Below are 27999 nucleotides of genomic sequence, written 5' to 3'. Positions count from 1 at the left end.
GAGACTTGGGAATCTCCAAAATTTGCCAGGTCTAAAGAGCGACATCCGATGGAGGGACCGGCTCTCGGAGATACGCGGCTCAAGGTAAAAAAAAAGCAACCTCTCCCACTCTTAGGACAGACATACTACAGCACACCTGACATGATTGACATGCTGACAGAAGTTGAGTTGCTCGGCAGACAGTCTCGTCTTTACTCTGATATCCTCACACACGCTTACTCTGATGTTTACCTGACAGGATGCTTTTGCACGAACTGCGCACTTAGGAGTGGATTTAATTTGTACACAAACGGTTTCTGGATGCTCTGTGCAGCGTGCATCAAACTATACGTGTGCGCTGACTTTGTATTGCGGGCTGTGCTCTTGTTGTGTTGTGGATTGCACCACGATGCCATGATAGGGGCGTAATCTCATGCGCACTTTCTCTAAATCATATCACGCTCAGTGATACGCTTGAGGTGATGCTGCTAATGCAGAGGCAGACTGAGGATGCGGGGGCAGCCATACAGTCTGCAGTTTGACTGACAAGTTGATGTCACACTGACAATTGCTTGAACAGATGGAACAGGTAGCCAAACGTGTAGCATGCCATGAGGAAAATCCCAAATTCCCTCAGCTTTATACAGTGAGCCATACGTCACAAAGTGGTCTTTTATAACTTATATTTTGTTTTGCAGTGTAATTTTAGACAGCGTAACATATCAAAACTGGATAGTTGTAACAAATCAGATGAACATCTGTAGATTGTTTTCTGTCTATTGTGAAGTTAAAGCTCCTGCTTAATTTCAGTAGAAATAAAATGGAGTAAAAGGGGAAATTGGTTGAGTGATTAGTGTCTTAAAGCTATGGGAGAATTTTTACTTTTTGTAAGATTTTAAAACCATAAGAATCAGCCTTTAAATCCCATCAAAATTAAGGGAATATAATTCATCTTGACATCAGTAACCCCCCTCCCTCCAAATTCTCAGAAACAAGAGAAGACATGTCCTCAGTGCTATACAGTAGCTACAGTTGCTGTGCGGCAACTCATTATTTTGCTGATTATTGCACATTGCAATCTGGCTGACAAAATGCTATGAATATATTTTAGATTTCGAAGATAAGATTTGAAATAAACTGAGGTGATATTGCACAATTGTAATTATTTATTTTTTGAGATAAACAATAGAAGCGTAGCATACTGTATCTGGCATGCAACTTAAACCTGCATTAACACATATAATCAAAACAACTTTTGCATTAATATTGAAATAAATGACTATTTGTAACTTGAATTGGATCACCTACAGTGATAGGCCGACTGATAAATATTACCCAACTCCCCAGAAGGATCTTTGGATCTTTTTGGCCTCTTTGAGAACATTGTTGTGGATTTGTGGCTTACACATTGAGTGATATTGCTACTCAATAACCTTGTGTCCAGGAGCAAATAAGCTATGATAACCCCACTGTATGCTACTTATCCAGCATTATACAGTAATTATATCTCTCTGTGTGTAATAGACAATATTTTGCCACTGAGTTAGCCATAACTTAACAAACCAATGATATGTCAAAGTTTTAAAACGAGAGATATCTATATGCACAAGTATGAGGTGTCACATCAAACAGAAAGTAAAACTGCTGTGGATCGTCTGTAACTGTTTAACAAGAGGCACATGGTGAGATCCCATCAACTGAAGCATTTCAAGCACCTCATGATGAGAACATCAGCATAATGGGCCAAATATCTCTGGTTATTAACAATCTGGTTTATGTGTGAAGTTGCCGTAGCTAAACTAAGTGGGGATTCTCAAGTTATATATTTTTTTAAAGAGTTATCATTTCTTAAGAATGTATTTGCATTTCATAAACACAGGGCAAGTGAAGATGTGTCTCTCCTGCTGATGGATTTTGTTGCTGAACAGAGAGTAAATTATTTGAGGACAGAAATAGTTAAAATGATAGACATAATAATTTAAGAGTTGTTGAAGATAATCCTGCTTTCTTTGTGATCTCATCACTTCAGTGTTAATAGATGTTACATAGCAGGTGCTTTCAAGGGAGAGATCACTGCCCAGGTTTCTATTATTGTGACATCTCTTGAGATTGCAGGCTCATCCAGTGCCAGCTTCACTTAGCAGGGCAGGGAGAGCTGGCGGGAGGTTTTAGTTTGAAAGGTAAATGCTGTGAAGGTTCAGTAAAAGCAAGTGCACAGTTTGACAATGTTACAGAGCTGAGTGAACGTGAGGCAGGGTGTAATACTACGACTGACTAATTGTGTTTCAAATTGGGTCTTTGAGTGCACAATGGGGAATGGGATTGTTCTGAGCTCCCCACTGAAGCACCCAAGGATGAGAAAGTTGTCAGATTTGTAGGTCAGGCTGCATATGGGGCTGTTGTTAGGCAGACTTTCGCACAGCTCGAGATGTCACAGCAGTTTGATACTGGGCTGCATTTGATGGCAAGTGTTTGTTTTAAGTTTCAATTGCTTGCAGCGGAACCCGTGCTCCTCAGTTCCCTTTTTCAACTTTCATAGAGTCATGTTTCCTTTGCATATGTCAGAGTCTTGTCTTGTCCTGTCTTTGTCTTCATTCAGTTGGGTCCTTTTCTTTATTTTTACAATGTTTGCTGTTAATTTTCCCTGACATGCTGAGTTAAAATCTTAATTGATTTTACAGGGTTAAAGGGAATTGCAGGAGTGTACCCTAATCCCATCTGGAGCTTATCAGAGCCTGACCCGGTTTCGGTGTGCTACGTTAGTGTGTAGCTCCACTGGGACCTGTCCCCTCCCCGTGCTGACAAAGGGAAGAAGGCCAAAGCAGGCCCATCCTAGCCCAGCCCAACACAACCTGAGCATAACATCGCCTTCTCCAAAGAACTAAAAGTTGATTACAGTGAAAGTTTCCCCCTCCTTCTTTCATTGTAGGTCACTTGGTCTTCTCTCCTTCATTTTGGAAAGGGCTTCCGGGGATATTTTGCCCTACAAAAAAATAATTATCTTATCTCCCTAATTCCCAATTATTATGCACAGGCTTATTTAAGAAAAAGGATTAGATTTTCTCTCTTTTTTTGGTAGCTGCACCAGCGAGTAGGGGGATGAATTTGAATGTGACACTCCTCTCCTCCGCTGCAGTGAGGGGTCCTACACTAGGATAAACTGGGGGAGGAGAGAGCACAGTGAGGCTGTCATGTAAGTCGTCTCCTCTGGGGCCACCTCTCGGTGTGTGCTGCTTCCTGCCTTAGGTAGAAGCCTCAGTGTATCTGCTGCTGGGGCGTCAGGCTGCTCGCTCTCCTTTCCTCTCCCTCCCATTGAGAAGCCAACAGCTCTACTCTCAAAGCACAGCAATGGAGAAGGTAAGAGTTTAGTGTCAGCATTGTTTCCTATCTTGATACAGCTAGAAGTAGTTTATTTTGTGCAGCAGTTTCTGTGTTTGCACTGTTGATCCAGTGATTGAATTCCTTCAGAGCATTTTGGGCCTTTCTATCTAGAATTGGCATGCTTGCTATATTTGTTTTGCTCTCTTCCCACCCTAAGAGGCATGTAAGATATTAGGGATACCCCTGCCATTGCATTTGGACAAGGATAGGGTTTTAAAAATGGATTTGTTCCCAAGGTGGTGTTCGCTGCTTCTAAATTGGTTGGAAGGGTGAACTGCAGAGAATGAATTTCCCTACAGGGATTAATAAAGTCTTACTGAGGTGAAACTATCTGCACTGTGCATCATCTTACTAAGTGTCTGTTGGCAGCTTTCATGCTCTGTATTAGGCTCATATCTAAATCAAAATCCGATTTTGAATTTCATAATAAAATTGTTATTTTAACACATGTATGTCTTTCCCTTCAACATGTATTTACAAGGTAACGTTTAAACGTGAAAGGTTGGGAAATTAATTCAACGTTTAAATGATTTTGCCAGCACACAAATGATGCACTAGCACAGGTTAGGTTTTTACTCACATTCTCTCTTAAAGTCTCATGAGAACAGATAACATCTCTTTGATGTGTGATTTAACCCTTCGTAAAGCGGCAACACCAAAGTTTCTGACATGTGCCACCTTGCATTTTTATTTACGGGCCTGTTTGTGTGTGTGTTTGTGTGCGTGTGCGTACACTGTTTGTGTGTGTCTTTCAGAGTTGCTCAGAGTGCTCAGTGCCAACACTTGCACAGAGCTTGTGTACGATCTGCAACAAGTGGTTGTGTTACCAGTGCACAGATGTGCATCAGCATCAGAGAACCCCTGCCACTTCCCAGTACACTGATATGCACCAGCAACCGAGGCCCAGTGGCACCCAGTGTCCTGACCTGCACCAGAGAGGCTCCAGCTCCCTGCCTCCAACTGGACAAGGCAAGATTTTTAAATGTTTCAAGATGTCTTTTGTTACCTCAATTTTCCTGATGATGACAGATTATGAGTGGGGCTAAGCAGTCTACCTCTCTCTCTGTCTTTGTTTTCCCTATGGTACACTGTTTGTTAATCAAGTCTCAGTGGGAACCATCGCAATGAATAATGCATGACAGTGGCGATGGTTGATAATAGTTCCTGTAGATCTCTGTGTTTTGTTACACCCTTTTTTTAATGTGGCCCAGATTCTAAACTGCTCACATGATTACATTTTTGCTAATATTAGTGTGTTGCTATTTAAAGACCCTCAAGTATGCCTGGCAGCTTTGTTGCCAGATGCTTTTGCAGGTCTGCATTGCACATATTGTCAAATCATAACAATTAAGTCCTGGATACCTTTTATTGTTACTGTTTGGTTTATGTACTTGTGAGAAAAAGCTGCATGACTGCACTCACAGACAGGATGTGGTCAGTTATATCAGGTTGATTCACATGGGGGGAGGCTCAGCTCTTTACCACAGAGAGGTGAGATGATGTGCCGGCATGAGGGGGTTGATTGAGGTAAGTCGGCCAGCAGAGAGCAGTAGGGCTGCGTTCATTAGCCATATCCAGCTATTGTTAGACAGAGCTTCTGTGGGCCAACAGCTTTTACAGTGACCTATTTAGAAATGTGTGAGAGAGATTTTGAATGTGTGCATTAGTACGAGTGTGTGGTTGATGAATCAACAGCAGTTTGGACAGCCCTGAAATATTGTTCACACACTTTTCAACACTCTTTAACACAGCCTAATTGCAACCTTAACTTGCAACCTATTTCCCGCAATTGTATCATCATTTTCTTATCAAAGTGCATAGGTAGGCCAGTTTTAATGGTCATTACAGTTTACTTTTAACTTGCTCTCCCACTTGTAGTACTATGTTAACGTTTCAAAGACTGCTTATAGCCTACTATGAGAAGCAACATAAAATATTTTATTAATAAGGGTATTGAGAAATTCGACTTTCATATTTTACGTATTGTGATCATTTTGAAAAAGAAGGCCCTGTTGAAAATATAATCAACAAAATATGCAACTACAAATATCCTCTCCCCATGTTCAAAACAGTTCAAAACCGCAATGTAATCATGCTGAAAACCCAACAATTATTACAAGGGGTCAACTGATAAAAAACTCTTTTACCTAAAATCTGTTCTTTATGGGTTGATAAACTCAATCCACGCTTTCCAAAATTTATCAAATAACTTTTGTTTTAAGGAAAGCATCACATTAAACCAGTTTACTAAGGGGTGGTCCTTGACTTAACATTTTTTTTCGTAATGGCTTTTTTAAATTACTGGCAACCAGAATCATTCTAAATATGAACACAATTCTAACTTTAATCAAATGTAATTTAGTTCCTCTAATCAATGATTGGTAACTTTTAAGTTAAGAAAACTCCCAGTTAGTCAGTAAGTGTTGGTGTTTGTTCTCTCCAAACACTTTCTAGACTTTGTGTACACACCGACGGTCCTCCTCTGGCTGTTTGTGTGAATTGCTTATTGACTGTTGCTGATGTTCCATGCTCTCTCCCCCTCCCTGCCTCTGTCTTTTAGGTCCGGGGTCGTATCCTTGTTCCCTCCTCATGTGCCACTCTCACAGACAGGAGCCCTTGGAGCTGTTTTGTGAGTCATGCGACCTTCTGTGCTGTAGCAGCTGTCACCTGTCCTCCCACAAAAACCACAGGTCAGTCCTCAGATACACAGCACAAGGACACTGCAGAGAAGGGCAAACCAGAGGTTAAAAACTTCCTCCGAGCAACAACTCTTTAACTGCCTTGTCACTTTTATCATCTGTATCTGCATACGCTACCCTTGGCACGCCTGATAGCTTTTAAGTATTCATACACTTTTCTTTTCTGTGTTGTTACAGTACAGTAGCTGCCTCTAAGGTCACCTGCATAATGTTTTGTCCCAAGAGGTAGACATTTTAATTCTGGTGTTCTTTGTGCCCAAAGAATAAATTAGTGAACTTTCTACACGGTGGATGTTGTGGTCTCTTATGTGTTTAGGGTGGTGCAGATTGGAAAGGCCCTACAGGATCAGCAGTGGCTGTTTGAGAACCTGATAGTGCAGGTGGATGAGAGGAGGTCTGCAGTGGAGAACAATGCTAAGCAGATAGAGGACAGGTTAGTTTAGACTCAGACTGAGTCTTAATCATAGTCTTCTGCCACAAATCCTCAATAATTTGACACTGTGAAATATAGCAAACTAACGCATAAATGAATGTCTGAAATATTGCTCTCTTCTTCTGCATTTGGAATTTTTCTGCCAGGACATTTATTTTCTCCGTTCTGTCTTCTAGACTTCATGGAGTAAAGATTGCACACAGGAAAGCAGAGAACCAGATTAAAATGGCAAAGATGATTATGATGAACGAGCTTAACAAACGAGCCAACCTATTAATAGAGCAACTGGAGGTAATTACTTTCTTTTTCTTTCCTTCTTATCGTTCAGCCAGCCATGAATCTACATACAAAGAATCGGTAACCACCATGATGTAATCAGTCCTGAAAGCAAGCAAACGAAAACCCATAATAATCTGTCAAAGATGCTTAAGACAACATCTCAGTAATTACATCTGTCAAAAAAATTAAATAAAAAAAAGAACCATTGATTTAGCCCTTTGTCCAGCCATGACTCTATGTGTTCCAGTAATTACTAGATGTTTTTATTGTTTATGTCACAGAAAATCTCAGAGGACTTCCAGCAGCATCTGGAGGACCAGCTGCAGGGGGCAATAGAGATATGTGGCCAGCTGGACCATGTTCAGAAGTTCATCACCTGGGCTACGACCCACCACCGTAGAGGCCCGGTACTCTTCAGCAGGGCTCTGGTACGCTGACGGAAGCAGGGAATAGACATTTACTGTCTTATTGTGACACACACATTCCTGTGAGGAAGTAGTAATTAATCTCTGATGCCTCTTTTTTATTTCTTTCAATAAACACTTAAACGTAACGTTTATTAGTCTAGTTGGATTGTGCTTTTTTACATCTAGGACTGAACTCTACTCCAAATGGGATATTTGTGTTATTGGTATTTGACTTCCAGCAGCTTTTTTTTAGGCTTTGAGCGTTATCTGTAGCTGTCTTTTGCTCACCTTCACCTTATGTAATTTTCATTATGGTAATCAGTGAAAGCACCAGGGTTCGCAGAATGCATGCTATTTTTCTTTAATATAATACATATTCATCTTTCAGATTTCTCTCCAGATGCAGCAATTGCTTGAGTCATCACTCCACTCAGACTCGTGGACTCCTGTCAGGATCAAATTCAACTGGGATGCTAGTTACTGGACCAAGCAGATTTCCTCTTTAGGTACAATTAGAGTTGATGAAGTGAGATGGTTATATTACAGTGGTTGTATAACAGTTCAACAATTTTTGCATGTCAATATGATGTCAATTTTCTTTTTTTGTTTTTTGAAGCATTTTAGCATAATTATTAATACTAGTTAATTTGTTTCCAATATACTGCTATTAATAATTTTTTTTTTTTACAAAAGGACATACAGTACAGGCCACAAGTTTGAACACACCTTCTTATTCAATGTGTTTCCTTTATTTTCATGACTAATTACATTGTAGATTATCAATGAAGGCATCAAAACTATGAATGAACACATTATTATGTATTATGTACATAACAAAAAAGTTTGAAATAACTGAAAACATGTCTTATATTCTAGTTTCTTCAAAGTAGCCAGCCTTTCCTTTTTTGATAGTGCTGCAAACCCTTGGTGTTCTCTCAATGAGCTTCATGAGGTAGTCACCTGAAATGGTTTTCACTTCACAGGTGTGCCTTGTCAGGGTTAATTAGTGGAATTTCTTGCCTTATGAAAGGAATTAGGACCATTAGTTGTTTTGTGCAGAAAGTCAGGTTGATACACAGCCAACAGCCCTAATTGGACAACAGTTAGAATTCATATTATGACAAGAACCAAACAGCTAAGTGAAGAGAAACAAGTGGCCATCATTACTTTAAGAAATGAAGGTCAATCAGTCCAGAAAATCTGCAAAATTGCAAAATCTTTGAATGTGTCCACAAGTGCCTTTGCAAAAACCATCAAGAGCTGCAACAAAACTGGCTCACATCAGGACCAAGAGTCACCTCTGCTGCTGAGGATAAATTAATCTGAGTCACCAGCCTCAGAAATCGCAAATTAACAGCATCTCAGATTAGAGACCAGATGAATACCAAACAGAGTTCTAGCTGCAGACACATCTCTAGAACAACTGTTAAGAGGTGACTGCGCAAATCAGTCTTTCATGGTCAAATAGCAGCTAGGAAACCACTGCTAAGGAGAGGCAACAAGCAGAAGAGATTTGTTTGGGCCAAGAAACACAAGGAATGGACATTAGACCAGCGGAAATCTGGGCTTTGGTCTGATGAGTCCAAGTTTAAGATCTTTGGTTCCAACCGCCATGTCTTTGTGCGACGGAGAAAAGATGACACCGTTGAAGATTTTTTTCAAAATTCAAGGCATACTGAACCAGCATGGCTACCACAACATTCTACAGCGACATGTGACATCCCATCCAGTTTGCGTTTAGTTGGACCATCATTCATCTTTCAACAGGACAATGACCCCAAACACACTTCCAGGCTGTGTAAGGGCTATTTGACCATGAAAGAGAGTGATGGAGTGCTGCGCCTCCCCAGTCACCGGACCTGAACCCGATCAAGATGGTTTAAGGTGAGCTGGACCGCAGAGTGAAGGCAAAAGGGCCAACAAGTGCTAAGCATCTCTGGTAACTCCTTCAAGACTGTTCAAACCATTTCAGGTGACTACTTCTTGAAGCTCATCAAGAGAATGCCAAGTGTGTGCAAAGCAGTAATCAGAGCAAAGGGTGGCTACTTTTAAGAAACTAGAAAAAAACACATATTTTCAGTTGTTTCACACTTATTTGGTAAGTACATAACTTCACATGTGTTCATTCATAGTAATGATGCCTTCAGTGATAATCTACAATGTAAATAGTCATGAAAATAAAGGAAAAGTGTTGAATGAGAAGGTGTTTCCAGACTTTTGGCCTGCACACCTTCTCATTTTGAAGAACTTTCTACTGCATAGTTTAAATAAATAATTTTCTGTTTAAATGTACATACATGACTTTATTATTAATTTTAATATTTGCAGGAAATATTACATAGTTTTTTAACAGTCCTCTTAATGTGACTGTTGCTCTGCAGGTCAGCTGACTGTTGAAGGAGGAAACTGCACTTATCCTCAGGGCTTGGCCTGCTCCAGTCTTCTAAGGCCTCAGCCCATTCCCTGCTTAGGTCTGTCGTCTGTGTGTCATAGGGAATCAGGCTGTGGATACCAGAACTGCTGCGAGCCCCAGATTTGTTGCCTTCATGGTATTCCCTCTCAGCCAGATCCGTCCAGTCTGGAAAAAAGCCAGCTGGAAGTCCCACTTTATAACTCCAGCTGTGTTCAGCCTGCCCTTATCTCTGCCTCTTTGCACCAGAGCCAGCAGCTCCAGAGGTTTTGGGAGCAAGAGAGCCCATCGCAATGTCCTCCCCCTTCATCACCTGTCCCAATCATGGGACCCATCCAGTTTAACTGTCGAGGATCTGCATCTCAACCACAGGCTGCTGCCTCTCAGCCCAAGTCTCAAACTAAATCTTATCTCTGTCGTCAACAACCGAGAGAAGTTTTTCCAGACAGCCAGGCTCAGCCGAGTGCAGCCCATACCAGGCAAGGCCAACGTCAGAGGAAGCTGTCGACCAGCACGGCTCTGCAGCAAGATCTCAGCCACACAGCCGCTGACAGAGATGTGACGACGGAAGAGAACTGGGAGGAGAGCTGTAGAGTGGAGGAGGCTCGGACAAATGAGCTGCCGGATGAGGAGCTCCAGCAGGACGGAAGGGAGCAGAGTACTGTCCAACAGCAGCAGCAGCAGCAGCAGCTCCATGTTCCTCCCGTAGCGGAGCTGAGAAAAGAGCTGCAGAGAAACAGACCTGCATTGATGCTGAGAGACCATAGAGATATCAGGGTGAGAGATTAAGTTAACTATAAACCACACTGGATATTGCAGTACAGTATGTTAGTTCTATAAACACAGCATTAAAAAACAAAGGATCCCTCTAATTTGATTTTGGCAAGTTTTGGCAAAGATATGAACTGAAAGTTAATTTTGCTAGGAAATAAAACATTATAATTATTTACTTTTGTAGTTGACAGTTAATCTCACCACAGGGTCCATTCAGTAGCTGCTCTGCAGCTTTTAATAATAATAATAATACATTTTATTTAAAGACGCCTTTCTTGGCACTCAAGGACGCCGCACAGGGAATTCATAAATTAAGAACAGCAAAAAAAATACTATACAACAGCAAAACAAATACTATACAACAGCAAAACAAATACTATACAACAGCAAAACAAATACTATACAGCAAAACAAAACCAATACTATACAACAGCAAAACAAATACTATACAGCAAAACCAAAACCAAAACTATACAACAGCAAAACAAATACTATACAACAGAAAAACAAATACAATACAGCAAAACAAATACCAATACTATACAATTTTATAGTTTTTATTCGTATCACATGATAAAAAATACGTTAGGCTATCTTGACCATAATATAACCTTTACATGTTAAATGACAAGAAAAATACATAGCGTAGATATGTATTTGTAATTCAAATTAGCTGGTATAACTAGGGGAATTAATTCTAATTTCCCATAGACTTCTACAAGGGATTTACTTGATATAAGCATCCATTGAGGTGTACTTGCACAAGTATATGCACATGTTAAACCTAACTATGAAAAATTACACACAAACACATTTGTCTTGTCTAGCAATATATTTGTGATTAGCCATTATCAGTCAGTATTACTACTTATTTGTTCTAGTTGGAGTCAATAACATAAAAGCATAGTCTTAGTAAAGCAACATAGTTATGAACCTTGTTTGAAAACTGGTGATCAACATCTGCAGGTACTGTGAGTTTTTTTTGTTTTCACACGTGGTTCTGCAAAGTTTCTAAATCCACGAACAAATTTTAACCCAACTCACAACTCACAAAATGGTAGACCACACAAGACTGTTTACAGACAGCTCTCAAAAACCACAATGTACCAGTCAGAGTCAGGCCTATTTCCTATTAAACATAAATGTTCAAACCCTTGCTCAGACAAAACAAAAAGGCAACATAGACCAATTAGAAAACATAGGTCTTTACGTAGTAAACAACATTGTGTAGTGACATGTTTTACATATAAAAAGTGGTTACAGTAAATTTCTGAAATGTTGAAGTTTAAGGGAGGGTTGAATTTGAGGTGGTACTCAGTTTTAAATAATATCTGTCACAAGTGAAAGTAAAGGAACACTTTATTTTAATGCCAGAATGATCACTTCCCACAGTTGACAACTAGCCTGAAACAGATGGTGCAACAGAAAAGCTCCTGCTTTTATGAAGAAAAGATGATGGAAAACAAAGAGCTGCTCTAACAATTAAAGCTCAGCTGTTTATAGCATTGCATCCCAAAACCATCAGAACACTGTTCATCATAAACACACTTGATGCCAGAGGTCTGGGCAGCCACATAATCACCTCTCTAAAAATTCTCAGGGTGCACGTATTCGGACACAAATATGTATTATTCTTGCATTTTCAAGTCACACAGTGTCTGAAAATTACATAAACCACTTGGGTGCATTCATTTATGTACTTAACCTGTCATTAATGAGTTGCTAAGGGAATAGAGAGAGCTGCCAGTTTGATTTCAGTTCTGCACTCTGAGATAATTCCTACACCCCTCCATCGTTCCAGAGAGAAGGATTATAGTCTATTTTCCTCCACAGTCTGAATCCTGCATACCTCTCCCCAGGGAAATGGATCAGGTAAGTGTTTTAATCGCATGATACTTAGGCGAAGACGCTTGGTGTCAGCGTGGCCTGAATATGTATGATGGTGCACTAGAAAAGAAAAAAAAAGAGGAAGGAGGGATGTGTTAAAAAAGAACCTCGTCTTTAATGATTTGTCAGCCCTCTTGCTTCCATTAGCTGAAGACACGGTTGAGGTGTTTAAAGCAGCTTTTTGAGACACTTGCATTAGTTAAATTGTAGTGGAAGAGAGAAGGAGAGGATAGTAGTAAGTGATTTGCTTTTCAGGTTTAACCGAATGGCCACACTGACTGCACCCGTGATAGTGGATTTACATATCATAATTGGTGTTGTAACCAAACCTTTCAGTGCACGCACTATAACAATAAGTACTATTTCTAGCTGTGTGGGCCATTCTCCATGTTTGTAAGGATTGAGTTGTGGAGAATTAGTCTCAGAACAGACTCTGAATGATGTTTTTGTTCATTTAATGTCTGCCTCTGTGTGTGCTTGTGTGACAGTCAAGATTGTTTCCACTGCACACATCCCACTCCTTTTCTCTTCTGTCTGTTAATAACTTGAACAGGGGCATCTGTGCATATGATGCAGCTTGGAAACCTGCTCAGTTTTGCATGTTTGTGTTTCTGACAGAGATCTACATCCCTGGAGGTGTCGGTGACAGCCCACAAGTGTGTAACTGATGTGCAGAGCAGCAGACTCAGCCCTAGTTTAGTGTGCACGAGAAAGGAAAGACGCTCCCAGAGCATCCCGGCAGAACTGGCAGCCCCATCCACCGGCCCTTACACTGAAAGGCCCACAGGATGCACTCGCGGACTACAGGCAGGAGCTGCAACTAAGGTAACCCTGCATCAGAATGTAATCACATGGGGAGGGAGTGCAGCTCAGCTGTCAGATAGAATAGAAGCGATCACTGTTGAAGTGTACATGTGAGTTCTGGCTTTGCAGAGGAACAATAATAACAGTCATACACAGTACCACTGAAAAATATACTATCCAACACACTATTACATATTAATATGCTCCCAATTTTTTGATTGCTTGATTAATCATTTGGTCTATAAAACATCAACATTTTTTTTAAATGTCCATCAGAGCTTCCCAGAGCGTTCTTCAGATTGCTTTTTTGTGTCCAACCAACAGTTTGGAACCCAAAAAGATATATTAAATTATATTTACAGATGTTGGGTAGTAATACTAAAGTTGTAAATAACCTTTAGTGGCCCCAGAGGAAAATGTATCAAGTCTGATAAAGTGCCTCAAGTGAGGCAGCGTCATTTGGGGCCGAAGACTACATGTTTGAAGATTAAAAAATCTCATCTCTTATCTTTGCCAATGGCTAGCATTTCAAGGCTACATTTGCCACTACTAGCATAACATATTCCTGCAGGCTTTCTATACCACGGTAGAATGGCTTGAAACAAGGTAACCAAGGCATTTTTTCCACACAAAAAAATGTTACAGAGCCCATGGTAGAACTCCAGACATTAGCACAAAGTAATGAAATAGAAATGGCAGGGCACCTTTAACAAAAAGGTGGAAAAGTATAAAATAACATCAAGAATGAACTTTGAAACCTGCATTTAAACGCAGTAGCTTTAGATATGATTGGTTATTTAGTTCTCTGTTAGGAAAGCATTGCATGCTTCTATAGATTAAATAAATCTTTTGCATGTTGTTGTTTGGACAAATTAAAGCATCATGGTCAAGCTACATGTACTAATAAGGTCACATAATACATTTTACATAGTGTTTGCTTTGTTCTCAGTATGTCAGTATGGATCCCAGACAGAGGAGAGCTTCAGATGGGGTGCTTTGTGTGGTCAAGGAAACTTCGTCTGACACAGCGCCCTCCACAGGCAACCGGTCTCCTCTACTATCTTACAAAACAGAGCCAGGTGCTGGAAAATATTTATACTTTGTAATATTTGTAATTTCTACTTACCCTGCAATTATTTCTCATTTCCTCAAAAAAACTAAATACAAAGTTTGTGAATACATGCTTATGATCTATCTCCTTTTTTTTTTTTAGATCATTCTGTTACTTATGTTAATGAAGAGATTGATTATGAGGCCAAGGGGAAATGCAGGGTGTCAAGAAACAGCCACAACAGGTGTGAAATAGCTGTCCAGTCAAACATCTGTCCAGGTACAAAACATGAGGATAAAGTTTAATCATTAGTTCTCTACTTTCCTCTAAAGTAACAAAGATGTCCAGAACGACTTAGGACGGCCCAGGGTTCCAGTGGTTTGCTTGGAACGTCTCAAAATACTTGTGTCTCAACTCCCCCCACATGGAAGACGGCAGAGCGACCCTTTACCTGCCAGCGGGAAGGAGAAGAGCGAAATGCTCCCGCAGCAGAGAGACTGGCATGATGCGACACCTAAAGTATGTCTTATTTCTTTGCATACAATAGAGGAAAGGTAATCCAAACACCACAGAATTTTAAAAAAATAAGTAAAGCAAAAAAAAAAATGTATTGGCCAAAATTATTCTTTTTATATAATTATTATAAATTTACTCTGCCTAATATGTTTTCACAGCAGAAACTGAGCAGAACTCACAAGATACAATTAATGAAATTTAAAGAAGATATGTATATATAGAGAGATATATAATCTCTCTATATACAGTGGGGATCAAAAGTTTGGGCAACCCAAGTAAAGATTTGAATTAATGTGCATAAAGAAGCCATGAAAAGATGGAAAAGACTCATCTGACCTTGCCCAAACAATCAGCACCATGGATTCTTCTAAGCAGTTGTCTAGAAAACTGAAACTGAAAATAGTGCGTTTTCAGATGCCATTATCGTCTGTTTGTAATGTAATTAGGAAATGGCAGTCATCAGGAACAGTGGAAGTTAAAGCAAAATCTGGAAGACCAAGAAAAATATCAGACAGAACAGCTTGCAGGATTGTGAGAAAAGCGAGTCAAAACCCACGTTTGACTGTACAATCCTTCCAGAAAGACCTGGCAGACACTGGAGTTGTGGTACACCATTCCAATATAAAGAGATACTTGTACAAATATGGTCTTCATGGAAGAGTCATCAGAACAAAACCTCTTCTACGTCTCCACCACAAAAGTCAGCATTGGAAGTTTGCAAAGGAACATATAGACAAGCCTGATGCATTGAGGAAACAAGTTCTGTGGACCGATGAGGTTAAATAGAACTTTTTGGCCGAAATGAGCAAAGGTACGTTTGGAGAAGAAAGGGCACAGAATTTAATGAAAAGAACCTCTGTCCAACTGTTAAGCACAGGGTTGGGTCAGTCATGCTTTGGAGTTTTATTTCAGCCAGTGGCAAAGGGAACATTTCATGAGCAGAAGGAAAAATGGATTCAATAAAATTTCAATTTTGGACGCTAACTTGATGCCATCTGTGAAAAAGCTGAAGTTAAAGAGAGGATGGCTTCTACAAATGGATAATTATCTTAAAAATCTCCACACCTCAAAATCCACGGGGTATTACATCAAGAGGCGTAAACTGAAGGTTTTGCCATCGCCTTCACAATCTCCATACCTCAAAATAATTGAAAATCTATCGACTTTAAAAGAGCAGTGCGTGACAGACAGCCCAGAAACCTCAAAGAATTGGAAGACTTTTAGAAGGAAGAATGGGTGAAGATACCTGAAACAAAAATTTAAAGACTACAAGAAGCGTTTACAAGCTGTGATACTTGCCAAAGGGGCAGTAAAAGATGTTAACTCTGCAGGGTGCCCAAACTTTTGCAGATGCCATTTTTTTGTTTTCTGTTATTTTGAAAGTATAATAATAACGACAGAAACAAAATCTAACTTTTTGTGACATATTATACAAATGTCTGATCTGTCATTTGATGCCTTTTGGAGATTTTTCCATCTTTTCTTGGTTTCTTTATGCACATTAATACAAATTTTTACCTGGGGTGCCCGAACATTCGAGCCCCACTGTATAAAACTATCCATGCCAAAATGTGATTTGAAGTGATATGACATCATATTATTATATCACCTTGCCATGTACTGTATATGGTTGAGTTTTTAATGTCAATACTGTACTTTTTGGAAACCAACTGAAATGTAATGTGTACAGTATTTTGTTCAGGCAGAGTTCCTGGATAGCTGCTTATGTTTAAACAACATTTAACATATAAGAAGTTCTGGCTTCCATAACTTAAGGTATTAACAACACTGTGTTGGGTCTAGAAAGGCAGATTAGACATTATGTACAATATAGAAATGTTTGATATAGGGTTTCATACCTTATGCATGACCGTATGTATGTAAGGTTTGTTCTTTGTTTGATGGAGTGTTAGAATAATAGCTTCTAATTATTATTTTATTTAATACATCTTAGGAATCACTAGAGATTCTATTTAACATGCCGTTTAAATGTTTTATTCATAAAATATATTTAATACATGCTGTATATAATATAATAAAAATATACAAGACATCCTTCTTTTCTTCTGTGTTGTAAACCTAGGGGATAGCTGGAGGCTCCGAGATCCCAAAGACCACCCGCTCATTTACAGCTTCACCATATGCAGAGCGACAGAACTGTAATCAGTCTACCACACACTCAACCACCAGTGAGTTTGACAGCCAAGGTAGAGTCAGCTCTCAAAAAGCGTCCACGCTTCCGACCGCTGACCCTAAATATGTGCCACAGAGTTACTCTGCGCTGGATCTTGACTCTGACTCTGATCCCAGATCAGTCTCAGAGGACGCAGTTGTTTCCAGGGCAGATCCAGACCCACAGCTAGACTCAGATGCATCCCCAGATTCTGACCCAAATGCAGATTCTTCATCTGAGAAATCAGTGACTGCAGAAGAGATGGGGCTCTGCGGTGATACTGACATCGCAGGGGACTCAGAGCCAAGTCTTGAATATGAGCCAGACCAAGAATCAGATGCAGGAGCGAGATCAGAAAATGGCCAACAGCTGGACGCTGATGCAGAATCAGGCGATGCTGAAACCGAGTCAGACATCCAGCCTGACTATGATCACAGTTTTCAGGCAGAGACTGACTCTGACGTTGTATCCGATCAGCGTCCAGACTCGCAGGGCTCTGTAGAGTCTGAGCTTGACATTGAATCTGAACCTGAACTGACAACTGACGACCCACAACCGCTTCGCTCTGACTTGGAAGAAGAGTCCCCTATTAGTGCTGCTCAGAGGCCACTTCTGGTTGAAAACCCTCTAGCTCAAAGAGGCACAGAGAAAGTCCAGCCTGACCAGGACAATGCAGAGATGGAGAATGAGGACTTCTGTGCCGTGTGTCTGATTGGAGGGGACCTGCTGTGCTGTGACCGCTGTCCAAAGGTTTTTCATCTGTCTTGCCACATCCCGTCTCTGCTAAGCTTCCCCTCGTAAGCTTCTTAGCCAGAAATGTATCCAGTACATTCAACATTATCGTCTTATCTCGTATCAAGCAGTTTTTTTTTAGCTATTATTGTCAACATGATGTTGTTTCTTATCCTGTTCAGAGGTGATTGGGTGTGCAACCTGTGCAGAGACGTCGTGCAGCCAGAGGTTAAGTATGACTGTGAGAATGAGAGAACATCTGGAGAACACACATTGGCACACGGATTGGCTGCATGTGACCAGAGAGTATGTTATTTTATTAGATGCATTAATAATATTGATAGCTGATGGATTCCTGTGACTGTGTTCCTTTTCCTGCATTTATGATAATTTTCTTTCATGTTTGGTCGATTGTAGAAATGTGAGCGGCTGACTCTTTTGATCCTCAGTAACGTTCTGAGTTCTCCCTTCCATGAGCCTGTCAGTCCACTTGTGAGTAATTACTCTTTTATTACAGACCAGTTACAGAAAAGGCTAATTCATTATATGCATACTGTATGTTGAATTCATTTTTTATTATAACACAGTACAGTAGCATCACAAAGAGGTTTCCTCTTGTTTCACCATTCATTAACACACTTTGATTGCTATTATATTTTGTCAGTACTACTATATTTTTAAATACCTTTTAGTTATCCTAACACCTTTTACAATCAAACTGAAACACTGGCGGTGAGCTCCAGGTCCTGCAGCTGCGGACGGACCACCATCAGTGGGTATAACCATAGACCGTTAATATAAAGGTCTATGGGTATAACGCGTGCCTTTTAAATTAAAATGTATTTATTTATAAGCGGGCTGGTTGGTTTTTTCGCTAACGCTAGCGTGCTATTCCTGGAGATCCGATCAGGTTGAGGTTGATGTTTTCACGCTGGCCGATCCCCACTGATGGCGGTCGGTCCACTGATGGCAGTCGGTCCGCGGCTGCAGGACCACTGCCAGTGTTTAAGGTTGACTGTTAAAAAGTGTTAAGATAATTAAAAGTCATTTATTTAGAAGCGGGCAGGCTGCTAGTTAGCTAACTTCCATGCTACATTATGAATAAGCTGGACAGAGTTGTTCCTCATCTGGCAATAGAAACCCTGCTGTCCCCGACCGCCCTGTTGGCTCAGAGCTCCACAGACTATGTCAACAGGTACAAATTAGTTTTGCACCAAATGTACCAGAAGTGTTGCAAAAGTTGATGTGCGCAGACTCACCGCTGTGTGATGCGAGACAGCACATTGCAGCGAGGGATTCGAGAGGTTGGAATCACTGAGTTGTGGTTGTGCTGGTAAAGTGACTGAATGAAAAAAAAAAATACGAGTACGGATTTTTTTCTACAAGCTCAAATCATGTTCTACAAGTGCTCACATCACATCTACGCGCTCTCACATTTTGCACCATATACGTATACCTTTATACATTTACTTGATGCATTTTGAATGCAGGAATTGCAGAGTTATGAGGTAATTACTTTGGAATGAGTCACATGGGATGAAAAGTGTGTGGGTGGATTATGTCTAAAACTATGTTTTTGATGTCTTTGCTTTCATGCAGGCTCGTCATTACTACCAGATCATTAAGAGGCCTATGGACCTGTCCGTGATCAGGGCCAAACTCAACAAGAGGAATACTCAACATTATAACTCACCAGAACAGTTTGTTGCTGATGTCTATCTCATGTTTCGCAACTGTGCAAAGTTTAATTATGTAAGTTAAGAATTGATATCCTGCATGCCTCATAATTACAAATCAATCCTCGTTTAAATATAATATGCATCAGTCAGGACTTCATTAGCACTGATCTTAGTGTAATAGCTCTTTCTCTCTCTGATCACAGCCTGACTCAGAGGTGGCCCAAGCAGGCCGCAGCCTCGAGGCGTTCTTCACCTCCAAAGTGAAGGAAGTTTTCTCAGACAGAGTTTTCCTTGCAGCTGAGGCGGACTCTGACAGTGATGAGTATGATGAGGCCTACAGGAACACTGAGAGTGGCTTCCCCTGGCCAGAGAGGAGAGAGCACTGCCACAGGAAGAGGAAGAGGAGACACTCTCTCAAGTCCAAGAGACAACACTTCTAACCAGAGGTGAATGAAGTGCAGCCATGGACACAAATATGCTGTATTTGTGGGTAATTATACTGTTTTTATTTAGCAGCTTGTGGGGCTGTTACAGTGTTCATTCTGTAATCTTTTTGGGGGTTTGCAATAATATCACAGTGCTGCCATCCAATGGAAGTACTAAAAAATGCTGGAGCAATTATTATCCCTCCAGACTTCAACTGGTCAGAGAAAGGTTTTGGTTACATACAGTATGTTACACATTAGGAAACATTTCTCATTGTAGAAGAAAGACAAATCAAAGTTTGGTGAGTTGCTTATGCAGCTTTAAAAAAACGTATAGTAGTGTATTGAGATGATGCTGTAATTGTTTAATTATCATATCACATTTTGAGTATTGATAATATTGCTTAAGATGCGCTAGAAATAACATTTATTATTTACATTCAGACCTCCTAAAATGAATTACCTGGTGTAATGTGTTTGTACAAAGAGGATGCTGTAGTTGGATGTTTATTATTCTCAATTTGCATCTTTATTAAGTGGATTAGGTGAACATAGCTCTGATTATACACTGCACTTTGAAACTTTGACATGGGTAAATACTGCATCTACCATATTCGTAAACGCTCAATATATGTGTAACTGTATAGAACTTATTTTACTATATTTGTCATTTTAATTACTAAATGATTGCAGGCAATTATCATAGGTTTAATTATTAATATAATGATGTGTCTCAGTTGTTTTTTTCAAAAAGCAGCAGTGAATCCTGTTAACGTTTGTTTGACTGAGTCTTTACGACCAGAGTGATACAGAATGTGAGTGGGCACTATAACCAGTGTTAGAGCTTGTATGTAGTTTCATGTTTGTTAGAGGATTTAACACCCAGAGGAAATGATCCAAGAACATGTTAATTTGACATTAAACCATAAATTAAGATTTTACATACATTATGTAAACTTTCAGTTCCACCTGTGCTTCAGCAACTTGTTGTACTCCTCTATTACCTAAATATCTCAGGCTTAATAAGAGTGTAAGGTAGTGATTTAATTGAGTATTGATGAGTATTTGTAGAGCCACCCTGTCGAGAGAAAACGCAACATTTTATATTAACCACTGTTGTAGAGCATTTCCTGTATTTAAATATGCTTTACTAGCTTTACGCAGCTTAATGTAGATTTCCCTTGACATTAAAAGTAATTACTGGAAAAAGTATTGTCTGTGCACACCTTGATTGTGAATATACAGTTTATGTTATGTTACTTCCTTTGAAATCAGTTAATGTAATAATATTTCTTAATGTATGAAGGAAGACTGGTAAACTATAGTTACTGTCAATGTTACAGGATAATTTCTTTAATTTTTTTGTAACAGTCATTAATAAATGCACATATATTAATATCAATAAAATGCATTCAAGAGAATTTTTATTTATTTATTTTGCAATTATTAATCACATGTTACAGGAGACAAACAAATGGGAAATAAACTGTTTTACATTTACAGCTCCACACTTTACTGTAACTGTTTCTACTGTTATCTACTGTATAACTAAATATGAATTGCACACTTTACTGTAACTGTTTCTACTGTTATCTACTGTATAACTAAATATGAATTGCAACCATTTATAGTATTATAGTATAGTATATTTATAGTATACCATTTAAACTTCCAGGTTTGGCAGAAGGATATTGTGATTTTTTTTTTCACCTTCTTCCTAAAAACTAAGGAGAAAATGTATGTACACATTTCTTTTAACATTTTTTTTACCTTTATTTACTTTGGGATGTGACACATTAGTAGTAAAAACATTATGATAAAATATGACATTTTCCTGCAGATGGTTTCTTCTAAATGCATTTCCACTTTATAGGATTTATTCAAATCTTTTGTTTTGGATGTAATTTTCAATTATTTCGAAGGTTTCAGGCAGGTTTAGGGGACTGTAAATAAAACAGGATTTTTGGCTCCCATGAAAATATTTTCTGAGTTCCATCTTCTAATCTAATTTCATTATGTCTTCTCTGATTAAATTCAAGATGAAGATGCTGATTGAAATATCCTGTGCCAATTTCCCTCTCTGAGGTACTGTCATAACAAATCCAGTGTGTTTGTGTTGGATGATAAAACATGGTTTGGATCTTTAAGTGGTGAGCGATGAAACAGAGGCCATAATGGAACTTGTTTTTTGTAAAGAAACCGCAGAAGATGATTTTTGAAGATTTTGTAGCAAACTGTCCAACACAGGACATTAATAGCATTCTTAAGCTCTTTATAAATATTGGAAAGTAAAATTTAAAAAAAATTAATTCATAGTAACACAATTAACAAATCAATGTCCCTGCAGCTTTTCCTGATACAATTAGCAAAATAATTTTCATTAAAGAAGATGCAAGCATCAGTTTTGAGAGGATTCTCACGATAAAGCAGGGTGAATCAACCAAACTGTACTTCAAAATGAAGTATTGCTAACAAAATATGTCAAATACACATAAGTCAGTATGCAGTTTTAGAGTGTGTTACAGCTTCATTGTCAGTTTATACAGTTTGTTTAGGTTGACTTGTTTACCAGAAACATAGGTATTAAGCTTGAACAAGACAACAAAGAGTCTAACTCTACAAGCTAATGTGACTGTCAATACCGTTGCCCCAAAGTTCCCTTAAACAAACAGTTTGTTTTGAAATAGTTTTGGGAATTCCACTCAAGGCATTGTACTACCAATAATGTCACTGAGAGATAACATGTATCTCCATGTTTCCAGATGTGTTACACCCCTTTTGATGTTTCAGTGCACTTTATTTATAGCCTTATGTTATAGCAGCAAGAGAGTTGAAGGAGCTGGAGGTGGAAGGATGAGAAGGGGTACTTTTTTGCCCTTATTATGGCCTTTGAGCTAAATATTTTCATCAGACTGTGTGATTGTAACCCAGACCTTAACCATCTATCAAACTGCTGATGGATCAGCAACCAGCCTGAGGGGTAGCACCTCCTGGAAGATTCCTCTCAGCGCATAAACAACATATTAAATATGATTTTGGCAAGTTTACTAAGCCACTAGTAGCAATCCATCTTCTTCCTTGCTTAACTTTTTTGACACTTGCCTCTTTTATTTTATTCTTTTTTATCTGCTGAAGTGCTTGACCTTAGAAACATTTGTTTACAGCTCAGAATGTTTTAGCCATTTAGCACCATTAAACATCCAGTTAAGATATTCTTGAAATGCTGTTCGAATCCAATTGTCTGATTGGAAAGCATGAAGGAAAGAGAGATGCAGCTTGCAGGAGTACAGACATGATGTCGACCCACTGCCTGGCTCTGAGGCTTTTTTACCCAGAAAACACTGCGGGCTCCAGCATCACATAACACACAAGCTGTTGTGAAAATGAGTTGGAAATATTTAATTGCATAAAAACAAAATTGGGATTGTGTCTCAAATTTTAGGGGAATAGTTCTTAAAAGCAAAACACAGTATCTGAAATAAGTTTCAGATTTAGTTATGCAATAGATTGAGGGGTGTATCTTATTAGGTAAATTGATTTCTGGAGAAAGGAGAGCTTTTAAGACAAATCCCTGGTGTTGTGTTGAAGTGTTATTGTTCAACTGAAATAAGATGACTCCTCTTTACAGATGCTGTCCAAGTTGCAGTTGACATTAAAGTAGTTGTCAGTGTTATAATGTGCTGTACAATTATCATTGTTTATCCAGGTACAAGGATAAAATGCCATTTTTAATGTAATCTAAAAATGCTAATATTTCTTCTATACATTCAACTGTTTGTTTAATTAAACAAAACATACAGCTACAAGTCAGAGGTGTTATATGTACACTGTTTTGGTCAGGGGGCATCTTGCTATGTTTTCTACCTAATTAAAAAAGATTGCTGACCTTTCAGTCAGCTGACCTGGAGTAAAAACATTACATGATAATAATGAGACACCTCTGTGACTTTTGATAAACAATGAAAAGGGCAGACAGAGAAGCACTGAGATAAAAAATTGGAGCTGACTAGTGAAGCAGTCTGTGAACTGAAAGTTTGGAGTCATGTTGTGCTGTGGTGGGGGAAGAGAGGGGAAGCTGAAGCTTTGTGCCTGATTAAAGTAAGGGTTTGGGTTTGCAACATGTCTGTAGTATTACCAGTTTCTAGGGATCCGAACATCCTGATTATCCTTTCTAACATGACTTTTTTTCCAGAGGGGAACCTTTACATTTGATACTCACATATACAGTATATCTTTGGAAAGTTGTGTATGATCAATTTGTTTTGGCCTGGTGCCACTTTTGTTTAAAAAGGCTAATCCTCTAATATGATATTTGTTTCATACAAGGAAGAACAAAGAAGTATTTTTATACTATTTTAATGCCCAGTCTTGTGTGTAATCTTGTGTGTGTTGGGCTGGGGGGTGCTCCTTAGTATCCAACATTCTTGTAATTTCTAAATGTTTCTGATTATTTTATTGTTCTACCTACCCAGGGTCTACCAACAGAAAATGGAAATATGCTAAATGTAATGTTCTTTGTACATTGTCCTACATACACAAACATACATGTTTATATACAGTAAAGTAACATTACATAACATAACATATACTTTTCTCATGGGTTTTACACTGTGTTTCTGTTAACCTCACTTTAATTATGTTAGGTCAATTTAGGGTGAGACAACAAAAGTTATGTCAAAAAACTGCTAATGGTATAGTATGTAAAAACAAGTGATAAAGTCACAGTATAGTGTCAAAAAAAGACAGAATTGTATGTTGTCAAAGTATAGTGGGTCGAAAAAAGGTGACAAAAAAAGTCATAGTATGTAAAGTGTGTTGAAAAAAGCCATTAAAAAGTCATAGTATAGTATGTTGAAAAAGGTAATAACAAAGCCATAGTATAGTATTTCAAAAAAGTCTTTGTTGAAAAATCTCATAGTATAGTATGTAGAAAAAAACATAATGGACAGCACCAGTCTGGACATCAAACCTGAGTCAGTCTGTAATGATTATTTGCTGGGTGCCTGTTGGCAGCAGTGCAAACCACTGGGCCAGTGTGCCACCATCAGATTTATTTTGAAAACAGTGATAGCATAGCATGTCAAAAAAACCTATTAAAAAGAAAAAATATGGTTTGTCAAAAAAACAAAACAGTAACACGTCATAGTGTATTATGTTAAAAACTGTGATAACAAAGCCATAGTATAGCATGTCAAGGAAAGTAATACATTTATGGTGTAGTATGTTGAAAAAAGTCATAGTATAGTATGTCAAAAAAAGTGATACAGTCATAGTATGTATGTTGAAAAGGTGATAAAAAAAGTCAGTATAATATGTAAAAAAAAGGTGACATGAAAATAGTCAAAGTATAGCACGAAAAAAGTCCTGGTATAGTATGTCAAAAAAACGGGATAAAAAATTAATTGTATGTCAAAAAAACTCGTATGTGGTGTAGTATGTAGAAAAAAACGTCATGAATAGCACCAGCCTGGACTGGGTATCAATTATGTGTCAAAGTCTGCAATAATTACTTGATAGTGGCCTGTAGCAGTAAAAACCAGTAAGCCAGTGTGCCACCATCACATGTTGAAAACAGTGATAGCATAGTATGTTAAAAAAAAGCCATTAAAACGTCATAGTCTAGTGCATCAGAAAAAGTGACAAGAACTCATAGTATAGTATGTCAAAAAAGTGATAAGTCATAGTATAGTATGCCAAAAAAAGTAATAACAAAGTCATAGTATAGTATGTTGAAGAAATTCACAGTATAGTATGTTGAAAAAAGTCATGGTAAAGTCATATGGTTATGTCGCAAAAGTCAAAATATTGTAAAAAAAAGTATAGTACGTAAAAAAAGTCATAGTGCTATATTTTATAAAAAGGATAAAAGTCATATTGTAATATTTTGAAATAGTCATAGTGTCATGATACAGTTTGTTGAAAAAAAAGTCAATGTAAAGTACATCAAAAAAATAAGTATCAAAGTCATAGAGTAGTAAGTCAAAATAATAAAAAAGTCATAGTATAAATCATCAAAAAAAAGTCATGGTGTGTCAAAAACAGTGATAAAGTTATGGTAAAGTTGGTCAAAAAGAGTTTTGGTACAGCATGTCGGAAAAAGTGCTAAAAGAGTCATAGTATAATATGTTGAAAAAAGTGATAACAAAGTCATAGTACAGTATAACAAATACTAAAGAGTAAACCTTTGAAAATCCCCGCCTGTCACGGGGTTCAGAGAATTGGAAGACCCAAATGCATCGACAGACAGTTAGTGGTAAGCTTGAAGATTCAATCACAATCAAAAGAATTCCAACCAAAGGAATCCTCGGGATAGTAGGCAAAAATCATTCCAGAATGTAGAGAAAGCTAAAAAAACAGGATCACCTAAAAACAGGAACACATGACCTGACAACAGACAAATACAACAAGGTGAACAAGAGAAGACAATCACAAAGGCGGGAAATTACAAGGCAGGAAGTAAAACAAGACATGAAAAGGGAGAAAAACTGACGACAAAATAAAACAGGAAACTGGAACATACACAACCATGACAATGCCTGACTCCCGTCTGACTAGCACATCACTTAACATCACCATCAGTGACCTGTTGTGTAAAATGCATATTTAAAGGTTCTCATTTCAATAGGTTTTACATTTATAAATATATTGACATCCAACCACCTGAAATATTTCTCAGACATCCTCTTACAACTTTCATAACTATTAGTTTTTGTAAAACCTTCAAAAGTCTTGAAATTGTCAGTGACATATTGTGTAAAAAATTAACATTTTAAAGTTATCATTTCAATAGGTTTCTCATTTCAACAACAAAATCACCTCTCACATCTCCTCGCCTGCTGTTATTTCTCAGACTTCCTCACAACTTCCACAGCTGTAAGTTTGTTGACGGGACGGTAAAAGACAAGCCGGGACTGGAAATTGACCAGAGGCTGCGGTGGCTACTTGCTGGCAGCAGTGCTGACCATTGAGCCAGTGTACCACCAAAGAATTGTTGAAAACAGTAATAGCATAGTATGTCAAAAAAAGCTATTCAAAAAAGTCATGGTATAGTATGTCAAAATAAGTTATAGTATAGCATGTTGGAAAAAGTGATAAAAGTCATAGTATGGTATGTTGAAAAAAAGGTTATAGTATAGTACACATTTAAAAGTCCAGGAGTAGTATGTCAAAAAATAGTCCAGGCTGGGGATTGAACCTGGGTCAGGGCCCGCAGGGACTACTTCCTGGTTGCCTGTTGGCCTTGCACTAACCACTAAGCCAATGTGCCACCTAAACATTTAAAGTTAAAAACAATGATGGCATAGTATGTTGAAAAAAGCCATTAAAAAGTGATAGTATAGTAAGTAGAAAAAAAAATCTAAGTATTGTAAAAAACGCATGTAAAGGGCAAGCCCAAACTGGGAACAAAATACAATACAAAATACAACAAATAAAAAAAGAAGGCAGCAGAATTAAAAATTGAACATGGTTTTCTTTACCACTAAAGTTTGCAATTTCATTGACTACATAACTCCAGAGTTTCATATAAAAGGATCTCTGTGACTCTACTGCCAAACAGCTAATTTGTTCTGTTTTGGCACCCTTCTTGTTTATTTTGGCAAATGTTTTACCATAACCATATTTTTCTTTCACAGTTTTCTGCAGTAGGTTGGAAATAATGTGTCTTATGTTTAAATATTTTCATAGCTTACGTGGTCAGATCAGTTGATAGAGGATGTGCTGCGTTTGATCTCTGAATCCACCTTTGCTGAGTGGAAGCAGCAGGTGTTTCCTGAAGGAGCCTGTAAACTGGTCAGATGGAGTTGTGCTGGTGTACAGCATCAGCGACCGAGTGTCCTTCCTCAACACCAAAAGAATCCCGCAGCAGAACAAAGAGAGCTGTAAGGAGTGCCAAGATTAAAATTCAAGCTGCCAAATGAGAGTTAAGGTTAAAGATTTACAGAGACGCAACACAAAAATGTGGCTTCTGTCCTGAGTTTGAAGCAGCTATTGTTGACAAAGACATTTCAATTGTGGTAATAAGTAGTGTAATATTTATTCTGATGTTACGAGAAATGTAATTTTAAATTTTCTTGTGAGTGCAGAAAAAAAGGATCTAAGACCATTATTGTAGATGAAAAATGCTATCAGGATGCGATCTTTCCAAATGGCTTTGCACAGGCAAATGACAGTAGCCTACTGTCTGTCTTGGTAAAATACTGTAAGAGAAAGGCGTGTATGAAAGTCTGCTCCTAAAGCTGCTTTGATTTTAGGAATAAACTAATACACCACTTATTGTTAACCTTTCATTTATGATGTCATCATGATGTCATTAAACCTATTTTTTGTAGTAGCCTACTATGTTGAATTGCTACTCTGGTAATCCTCACA

General features: G+C 38.5%; 1 protein-coding gene across 2 annotated transcripts; it reads left to right on the top strand.

Annotated features, from left to right (window-relative positions):
• The first annotated feature begins 4 nt into the window (after positions 1–4).
• On the top strand, positions 5–19803 carry trim66 (tripartite motif containing 66). Of its 2 annotated transcripts, XM_034881109.1 has the most exons (18): positions 5–84; positions 3116–3336; positions 4116–4329; positions 5921–6050; positions 6376–6492; positions 6669–6783; positions 7053–7199; positions 7567–7684; positions 9560–10365; positions 12868–13074; positions 14003–14132; positions 14267–14348; positions 14437–14623; positions 16704–17590; positions 17708–17831; positions 17943–18017; positions 19125–19277; positions 19408–19803. In XM_034881109.1, exons 2-18 carry the CDS (start codon positions 3328–3330, stop codon positions 19642–19644), a joined length of 3738 nt encoding a protein of 1245 aa, XP_034737000.1. In that variant the 5' UTR covers positions 5–84; positions 3116–3327; the 3' UTR covers positions 19645–19803. The 2 variants fall into 2 exon arrangements, with proteins under 2 accessions (XP_034737000.1, XP_034736908.1); XM_034881017.1 differs by lacking the exon at positions 3116–3336 and having other exon boundaries at positions 17–84.
• Positions 19804–27999: the final 8196 nt, after the last annotated feature.

The sequence above is a fragment of the Etheostoma cragini genome, chromosome 1, assembly GCF_013103735.1.
Source record: "Etheostoma cragini isolate CJK2018 chromosome 1, CSU_Ecrag_1.0, whole genome shotgun sequence".
Taxonomy (NCBI): domain Eukaryota; kingdom Metazoa; phylum Chordata; class Actinopteri; order Perciformes; family Percidae; genus Etheostoma; species Etheostoma cragini.
Note: the sequence above shows the minus strand (reverse complement) of the source record. Positions and strands in the feature narration are given on the sequence as shown.

Bases quoted from the DNA above. Each gene is read 5' to 3' on its own strand.
- trim66 (XM_034881017.1), top strand. From the start codon at position 49: ATGGAGGGACCGGCTCTCGGAGATACGCGGCTCAAG. The intron at 85-4,115 runs GTAAAAAAAAAG...TGTGTCTTTCAG, and splicing joins TCGGAGATACGCGGCTCAAG to AGTTGCTCAGAGTGCTCAGT. The intron at 18,018-19,124 runs GTGAGTAATTAC...GCTTTCATGCAG, and splicing joins ATGAGCCTGTCAGTCCACTT to GCTCGTCATTACTACCAGAT.